Consider the following 9,503-nt stretch of genomic DNA (forward strand, 5'->3'; position numbering starts at 1 on the left):
AGGCGTCACCTGGAGCCCTCCTCCTATCCGAGGTCCTGCCACACACCCACACACCCACACACACAGGTATCTGCCACAGGCAGGTGTCGAGCTCACCGACTTCTGCAGCGGATTCCACCTTCGGGCAGTTTGAATGTGTGCCATGTATTTACACTCTGAGTAATGAAAGCTCTCCTTGCTAAGTTCCACCTGGCTTGTGTGGACATTAGAGAGAGAGAAGGTCAAACAACAGGAGGTGGAGAAGATGGCAAAAATAAATACAAAGTGGATGTGGATGGGGGGCTTTTTTTGGATCACTGTTTGTCTTCTGCTTTGAGGCTGCACAATGTCTACTAGCTCAGTCCTGCAGGACACAAAGTGACATACATCTGCGGATGGAGATAAAGTGAAGCAGAACTCTTCCCCCTAGTGGCCACTGGTGTACATGCACTTACCAATGGCCCCCATAACTCTCACTACTTTAGTAGTGGACGTCAAACATGGCTACTATACAGATCCATACACAAGTTGTAGGCCTTAGAAGGCTACTTTCTAGGCAGTGGTTCCCAAACTTTACAGTCGCGTACCCCTTCAGACATATGACATGAAGCCATGAACATTTAATTAAATTGAAATATTAAACATGATTAATTGGTTAATTAATTTGATCGTAAGTAATGCTGGTTCAAAAGTTAATATTGTGTATGGTCAAATTTAGATCAAAGTTTTACATAAGAACTGATAGTTAAGATGTGAATTTCTCTTGGAGATAAATAAAGTTTCTAAGTATTTGAATGGGTTGAACTTGAGCTTCCACTTCCAATCGCTATGATTGAAATCTGCATATTAATTTGATACCAGATTGAAAGGGATAAAGCAGTATCCAAAGTACAAAAACATGCAGCAGTAAAGCCTCATTTTCAGGGGAATCTGCAATCTCTCATCCTGACATGACAGGTTTTCACAGTGCGGGGATTGGAACGCCAATATGAGTTAAACATTCAAGATCAAACACTCCTAATACACAACATAACCATCAAACTTACTTATTCTTATAACTCACACAGAGAAATGAAGAACTTCATACCGTGTCTCCTTCCTTCTTCACTTGTAATTGTGAGTGTTAAGCGCTAATTGTTTTTCATTTTTATTCACGTACCCCCAATGACAATTGGTGTACCCATGGGGGTACGCGTGCCTCACTTTGGGAACCTATATTCTAGCGGATGGATGCTTCTAATGACATGACGCGGTAAAAATTATTTGTATTTGCACTGTGATCCAGATCTTCACCAAAATGTGTCACCCCTATTCAGAGTTTTGAGGAAGTCTGTTTAATAGTTTTAGCATAATTCTTCTAAATGTAGCCATGTAAAAACAACGCTAGAGTTTGCTTCCACACAGTGTTAGCAGAAACAGGCGTTTCATTCAGGGACAGGTTTACAGCATTATTGTGATGTGTCACTCAGGGCTGATTGATGACAGAAAATCATTAGAACGAAAAAAAAAAAAAAAGGCCCTCCTGCTGGAAGTGTATTCCCTGTTGATGTGTTGTCTGCTGCAATCACATCTTCATCAACTTGTCTTGTTGAATGATTATTTTTTGTTCCAATATTACTGCATAATTGGACAGCACGATTCGGAATGACCTGCAAGTGAACTCCTGGCCTTTTAATTGGTTGTCAACACCCTCCTCGTGGGCAATCAACCAGGCCAATATTAGGTTAGGTTCTCCATGTGGGTGAATGTAACACCTTTGCAACTCTGCCTATTGATTCATTAATGAAACACTGTGCACTGAGGCTGAAAAAACCCAACATAAGGTCACAGTGAGCACTGGAATCATACAGATAGGCACACCATTACTACTACAAATATTAATAGTATACAAACATCAACAATCTCACAGTGCAGTTCTACACCACTGGAAACTGAAAGCACTATGTTAACCATTGTTAAGTCTTGACCTTTCTGACAAGTGTCAATCACATCTAATACTCTTTGCAAAGACAGAATTAGAGATTTAATACAAGAGTAACATAAGAAAATCTGCCTTTGCTAAGCGTATTAGATGTGATTGACACATTGTCATAATTTAACAACGGTTATTGTTGTGCTGACACTTAGTTATTAATTTAATGAAACTATTTAACAACATGGTTAATTAGATTGTTAGATATTTGTATATGAGTTGAACAATCCAATTTTATTTTTGTAATTATTTGTTATTTAAAAAAAAAAAAAGATCGGTAAACCGCGCGCAGCAAATTTAAAGCTTATGTGTGTTTGTATCTGTCAACAAGGTCTTTATCAATAAAGTTTTGCTACGTTAGCGTCGTGACGTTTCGACGCCTACTGGACTGATGGCGTCATGACGCATCGTTTCCCAAGCAAACAATCATCAGGAAAAAAGCCACGTTGACGACTCGCGACCGGAGAACCTTCCCGAATTTGGACAAGAATAAAGCCAGAAGCGGCTCGTGGAAGCGCGTGAGTCGGTGTCGACGCACCTTGGAGCCTTAAACATGTCGTCTCCACCGAAAGAAAAGGTCGAAACCAAAGGAGGACATCCCCCTGCAGGTACGGCTACTACATTGTTGTTTTCCATCTTCCTGCTTAATCCAAGGCCTTTTGTTGTTGCTTGTTTTTAACCAAACGTCGTGTAACATGCTGAAATGGTGACACACACTCTATAATGTCACAAATACACGACTGACAACCTTTCGTAGCCTAATATTGGTCGAAATTGCGTGCCATCCTATTTACCTTCTTATTTTTTTTTGCACGTACTTCCGGAAAACGCTACGGATGCCCACTTGGCACGTTTAAAACTAATCGTATTCTTTCCGGACAATACGACAGCTGTAATGTCAGCCGGATGGTGACGTGGAGGTCAGCGGACGGGGAGGTGCGTGGCCAGATAAGGTGTACGTGGACAGGCCACGGCGGCCTCAGCAGCTGCACTGATAACACTCAAAGATAACATAATGCACCTCGAACCCGAGTTACCTTGACGGAAGTGCCCACTTTGATCACTTCTTGAGGTTAAGGTTAAGTAAATAGAAGTTGTGGTGAGCACTGAGGTGCTGTTCTCCAAGCGTTTGCGCTGGTATTTTTGTCATCGGAGCAAATGCTCTGCGGTAAAGAACATATGCATAAAGTCAAGGCTTGATTGTGCAGCTTTATGTCGCATAACTAAAATATTCCAAACAAAAACTTTTACTTTCTATATGCTTCTATGTTTACCAGCGTAGATTTCATGTAAAGCTTCTAAAATATACTTTTAAAGCGTGCTGTTGTGTGCACACAATTTATTTTCTTACATATTTGTTATTCTTGCATGCTTTTTGCTGTCATTTGAACACTTTTGGTCCGTGCTGCACTCACATTTGAGCTCAAGTGACATGGGCTGCACCAGAGATCACTTGGAAGCGGACTGAGGCCGATCTCTCAAGCGGTCTCAGTCCAATTAATTGCTTGGTCCAGAGATCATCCCCTCACACTGCATATAAGCCAGGGGTTGCCAAGGAGTGGTGCTATAATATTCCAGTGCACATAAGTTTGCTCCTACATTATTATGTTGTTCTAATATGGGTTTTTGATATAATATGCCCAAGTGTGTTTAGGGTAATGCTATAAAGAAAAAAAATACCATACAATAAAGATTATACAAAGATACGAATAAAGAGGACAAATGTCACAAAATGATCACTCAAGTCTTGTAATATTTCAAATTTGATGCATGCATGTTTGGGTTGCAGTGAAGGCCGGAGGTATGAGGATAGTGCAGAAGCACCAGCCGGCTGCTACCCCTGAGCCACCGCAGAGAGATGACGATGAGGAGGAGTACGTGAGCAGCCGGTGAGGGTCTCCACACTGTACTTTTGGGATGTACGTTGCATATGTACAAAGATTTAGCAGCCTTACAGACGATTTCTGCTTTATTTGAACTGTTGACCGTTTTTCCTCTGACGCGCATTTTTCCATTTCTATTATAACTTGTTGGGATTTTATGGTAGTCTTGACCTCTACAGGTGAACTCCCACTTTTATTTAGTCACAGTCCCATTCAATATACAGCGAGTGCAGGTGGCATATTCACATGTTGCATCATCAGTGTGTGTTGACGGGAGCTGACAAGCGGTGCACAGCAGTGAGCACCAGATACATTAGCTATGCAGTTTATTATTGTTTATACAGTGCGTACAGCGGCACTGCATCATACTGAGCGTGGTCTCTAATATGTTACTAATAGTGCATGCAAACATGATTTGTAATCACAAGGAAAGCATTAACTAATAGTGCAAGAGACTTGGGACAATGTGCTGATGTGTGCATTTCCTCGTTGTGTTGCTTCACCGGATATGGATTCATACTGAACTCCTCCAACCTTTTGCTTTCATCTTCACTTCTTTATGGATAACCGAATCTTGCACATTTATAAGTGAGTTTAAATGGAAATTATTGATCCCTCATCCCGAGAATCGCCAGTTCATCCATTTTCTGATCATGCTGGCTAACTGGAAACTGTACTTGTGTAACCAGCCACAATATATCGCCCTCTTTCTCTACATTACACTTGAGGATAGAGTTGGCTGCTAAGCTCAGGAGAGAGTGAATAAAGCCAGGTGAAGCATACTAATGTGAGGAAAGTTAATTATGAATGCTGCGCATTAAACCATTTACCAGCCTCTGGTACTCTGCTCATTGAATTTTTTTAATGTCAGTAGGGACAAAAAGGTAAAAAAAAATCACCTAAAGCAAATACAATCCAGAGATATTTAGTCACACACTTGAACTTTCCAATAAGATTCAATATGGGACTTGTGGCAAGTATTCTATAATATATTTTGGTCTGCAGATACAGTAAATCCCCACTTTTTGTGGGGTTACCTTCCGAATATTATATCATATCATTTGCAATAACGTGATTATTAGATGAGATTCAGCTCCAGTCCAGTCTATGTAAATAGGCTGGTGGTCTCCCAAACATATTGTTAAGTATGACAGCTATGCTGCAACATTTTCATAGTCGCTTAATCTGAAGCTTGTTGTGTCCAAAGTGTGGCCCCTGGCTGTTTATTTGTTTGTTTTTATTGGCTTGTTGCACATTCAAATATCATTTAACAAGGAAACGTAAAGAAAAAAAACAGCAAAAATGAGCAGTAATTTTACAAAAATGAAGTCAAAATATTAAGAGAAAACATTTTCAATCCAATGAGAAAATGTAATTTTATGAGAATAACGTAATATGTCATTTTAGTAGCGTAAAACTTAGCTGCCGTTCTACTTTAATAGTGAGCGAATATTTTAGTAATCGTATTCTACTGAAAATGTTTTCAATTAATCGAGTAATCGGGAAAAAAACATATTTTTCCTTGGTTGAAGAGCAATTATAAATACACGAGAAAATACATTTCACTAAATAATGAACAACCAATTCACATTGTGCATAGGGACAAACAGTATTTTATTTTATGTTGCTTTTGTAGATGAATTTATCCATCCCAGTAACTATTTACTGGAAAAGGAGTCCTAAGGAGCAGCGATTTTCTTGGAGGTGCACATCACTGGAGTTAAATTTCTGCCTTAGTTTTGAGGCAGCAAAAGCAGATTTTGAGCCACATTAACGTGAAATAATTAGTTTTGTGTGAAAAGTCACATTGCTGCGCTCCGTCACTCTCGCTGAAATAAATCCTGCATGAAGTCATCGTAATAAACAGCCACACACTCAACAGTAGTAGATCTTGCGTAGGTTCATGGCCTAGACCAGAGATTTGTAATATTATGTTGTCTGTAATATTATACTTGTAATATTACGAGGAAAAATGTCATTTCAGTAGCAAAGAGTAGAAATCTTCATCCATAAAATAACCTGTCGGCAGTTTAAAAAAAAAAAGTAGGTGTATATGACCATAGTTGCACTCCATGAGTAAACCTCCCGCTCACGCTGTCCCCTCCTTGAGCCACGTTGATTGACGTCTAGCAGGTGGCTAGTGGGTAAATTTCACATCAGCTGCGGCCACTGAAGCGTTGTAGTCAGGGGAGCGCCTGCCGAAACCAATCTAGCCCAGATGGACAGATGGGGCAAAGGGAGGAGAGATGAGATGTTTAGCAGGGTTTACATTGAGGAGGAGGAGAGTTAGATGGGTCTGGAATTACAAGAAAGATTTTACCTTTTTGCCTTGTTTATTTAGTTGAGGAGCCATTTAATGGTGTTAATGTGGTTAAGATTCATTATCTGCCAGCAGAGGGCACAAGTAACTCAGACCCAGTAGTTTACTGCCTAAACGGGCTGGAAGCAGTTGAAAACAGGGAATAGAATTACATGGTCTGAATTCATGATCACTGCACTGCATAACAAATCTTAAAAAAAAAAAAAAAAACAGATAAAATGTAAAAATAAGCAGTAATTTTACAAGAATTAGGTAACAACATTAAGATAAAGATTTGGGAAAATTAGGTTGCGGAAAAAGTTAGAACCTTATGAGCATAAAGTCAACATATTATGGGAATAATATCATAATTAAAAATTCATAATAAAAAATTATAATTATGGGAAGAACATTTTGTTGAAATGTTTGAAATTTTTTTTCAAAAAGCAGCATATTTGAAAAAAACAGCTGTAATTTAACTAACAAAGTGTAAATATCAAGGGAAAAAAGTAGTATTCTCATGAGAAAAGTCACAATTTTGTCAGAATAAACTTGTGATGTTATGAGGAAAAATAACGTCATTTTAGTTGCCGACAGTTGAAATATTAAAGAAAAATACGCTTTTTAAAAGTAATATTATGACAAACCATGACAAAAGTTGTAATTTTTTGGACAATGAGGTTCCAGGAAAAGTTAGAATGTTCCAAGAAGAAAGTAAAAATATGTCATAATTATAAGAAAATTTACAAGAAGAAAGCTGAAGTAAAAAAACAGCATGAAAAATGGAAAAACTGTAATTTTACAACAATATAGTCAAACTATGAAGACAAAAAAGTCATTCTAACGAGAAAAAAGTCGCACATTTACGAGAATAAACTTGTAATATGATGAAGAAAAATAATTTCATTTTATAGCATAGAGTTGAAATATTTTTATAATATTATGGGAATAAAGTCATAAGAAGAATGTTTATGAAAATTATTTAAGAAGAAAGTTTATATTTGGACAATAAAAATAAATATGATAATAAAAAATAAAATAATAAAAAAAATATATATATATTATATATATATATATATGTACAAAAAAAATCTGCAAAAATGTGTAAAAAAAAAAAAAGTGCAAAGAGTGACGTTGATGCTAACAGTACGCTTGTTCACCTACGAGCTGCATCCTACACCGATGATTAGCTGTAGCTCCCTTTTTTTAACAATCCCAGATTCCATCTAAAGTCATGCAAACTCACCAGAGTTTCTTCTGAGTAAAAATGTGTTTTTGTGGCTTTCATTGCGCAACTCGTCAACAACTGTGCGGCAAGCTGACAGCTCAAGGTGGGGAAAAAAAAGTTAAGTGGCGAGAGAGAGACAGAAAGAGGAGATGCAGCAGGCATCAGTTTCTATAGCAACCACCACCTCCCCCACGGCAGCAAACTTCCTGCGCTGCTGAAACACGGACAGCTGGGTGGGGTGGTGTGATGCGGCTTACAAAGAATGCATATTTCCCTCCTTGAAATGCAGAATTAGGATCCTCGCTTGTGGTTTTTCCCTTGCTTCCTCATACTCTTTGTCTCTTGTCACCGCCCGCCTTGCAGCTCTTTGCTGCCCCCTGCAAGCTCTCGCCGTCTACTTCAGCCACATTTGAGGGTTAAGAAACATTTATTTCTGCATAAAGTTTATTTTAACTATGGAGAATACTGATCAGTGGATCGACCGCCTTCCTCACAATACGTAATGTAATGACTGTTGGTGCTAAAGTGTTGATGTCTTTGTGGTGACTTTTAAAGGTGTCCACGCTAACTATAGGGCAACGACGCTGTAAAGTCTTGACGCCGGTGCTCGTTTGTCACATGAAGGTCGACTCTGAGCAGTGTGAGCACCCTCTCCCTCTCTCCCTCTGCCTCCATCCCTTTCTTTTTGGCCACGCTCACCCTCCTCCAGCCTCATTTCCACCCTCTCTGAGGATCTATTATTATTAATATAAAGGTGCTGGGCTCCGTATGTCCTTCCCTGCCCTCACGCCTCTCTTTACCACACCCGTTTTCTCCTCCCTGTGCCCTGAAGTGTGTGGGTTTTTTTTCGTTTGTTTTTTTTTAACCTCTCATTTTTCCTGCCCTTTTCACTTTTTTACCTCACGTAGCTCAGCACTTTTTTCCCACCTCGTCTACCACCTCCTGACATTCAGGATCTGTGAGGCCTGGAGTTTGGCCAGGATGAATGGGGGCTGTTTAAGGCCCTGGCAGATCCAGCCTGTGCGTGCGTGCGTGCGAGCGCTAAAGAGAGTACATCTGTGGGTGGTGTGTCTTCAGACAACAAAAGCTCCGACTATAAACTCTACTCAATGAAGGTTGCTTAACCTTATTAGAATTAAACAAGAAAAACCTGTCTTTTTTTTTCAGAAGGGATTCCTGCATTTATGAGCATAAACCTGTAACGGTACAAGAAAACATTGTTTTACAGAAAAAATACATTGTAAGAATAAAATAATAAATATATAATATCATTTATCATAAATAATCTAATTACAAATTATACTGTAATATATATATATATATATATAATATAATTATAAAAATCATTATAATCAAAATAATGTAATAACTACAATAAAGTTGGAATGTTATGAGAAAAAAAGGCCCTAATTTGATGTTTGTTTTTTTTTCATGAGAAAAAATTCCTACATTTACAAGCATAAACGGTACCTAAATGGTACAAGAAAAATACAGTTTTACATAATAAAGTTGTAATATTACAAAAAAAAGTCATGTTTTTATTGCAGTAATGTCATACTAGTACCAGAAAATGGACACAATGTAAGGAAAATAGAATTTTATAAAGCAAAAATGTTATTATCCCAAAAAAAGATCAAGAGAATAAACCCTATGCGTTTGTGTATCAATGAAATTATTTTTTCATCATAATTTTTAAATCATAATTGTCTTTATGACCGAAAAAACACACATTTTCTACGAAAAAGCGTACAAGAAAATGAAGAGTGCTTATGGAATATTTTTTCTTATGTGCTTTTTTGTCTTTTCAGTCCACCAAAGGTCCCAGTGATTGTGTCTGGAGTGGTTACAAAGGTAACACACACACACACAGACACACACATTTTTGTCCCACGATTTAAGATGGTTTGTAGTGGAGCTGCAACAATTAATCGGCGATTAATCAAACTTTTTTTTTTAATTCGATTAATTTTTTTTATGTAAATATCCTCTGATTTCAGCCTCTCAAATATGAATATTTTTTAATTTCCTTAGTCATCCATGAAATCAGACCTGTTGTCTTCGTGTTTTAGGTCAAATATTCGCACACATCAGCTTTGATTTTGGAAAACTGATTTTTTTGTATCACTTTTTTGTGATACATTG

At 38.0% G+C, this 9,503-nt stretch overlaps 2 protein-coding genes across 3 annotated transcripts in view; both read left to right on the forward strand.

Annotated features, from left to right (window-relative positions):
- ctnnd2a (catenin (cadherin-associated protein), delta 2a) overlaps window positions 1–2,227 on the forward strand; it is a 245,352-nt gene extending 243,125 nt beyond the window's left edge. For both annotated transcript variants that reach the window (XM_054765059.1, XM_054765060.1), the window contains exon 25: window positions 3–2,227. In XM_054765059.1, the coding sequence (XP_054621034.1) occupies window positions 3–182 (180 nt within the window). In that variant the 3' untranslated portion in view covers window positions 183–2,227. The remainder of the gene's footprint in view (window positions 1–2) is intronic.
- Window positions 2,228–2,345: 118 nt separating this feature from the next.
- dap (death-associated protein) overlaps window positions 2,346–9,503 on the forward strand; it is a 14,023-nt gene continuing 6,865 nt past the window's right edge. The window contains exons 1-3 of the mRNA XM_054765066.1: window positions 2,346–2,559; window positions 3,741–3,840; window positions 9,170–9,212. Coding sequence (XP_054621041.1) covers window positions 2,505–2,559; window positions 3,741–3,840; window positions 9,170–9,212 — 198 coding nt within the window. The 5' untranslated portion in view covers window positions 2,346–2,504. The remainder of the gene's footprint in view (window positions 2,560–3,740; window positions 3,841–9,169; window positions 9,213–9,503) is intronic.

Source organism: Dunckerocampus dactyliophorus, chromosome 21 (genome assembly GCF_027744805.1).
Source record: "Dunckerocampus dactyliophorus isolate RoL2022-P2 chromosome 21, RoL_Ddac_1.1, whole genome shotgun sequence".
In the NCBI taxonomy this organism is placed as follows: domain Eukaryota; kingdom Metazoa; phylum Chordata; class Actinopteri; order Syngnathiformes; family Syngnathidae; genus Dunckerocampus; species Dunckerocampus dactyliophorus.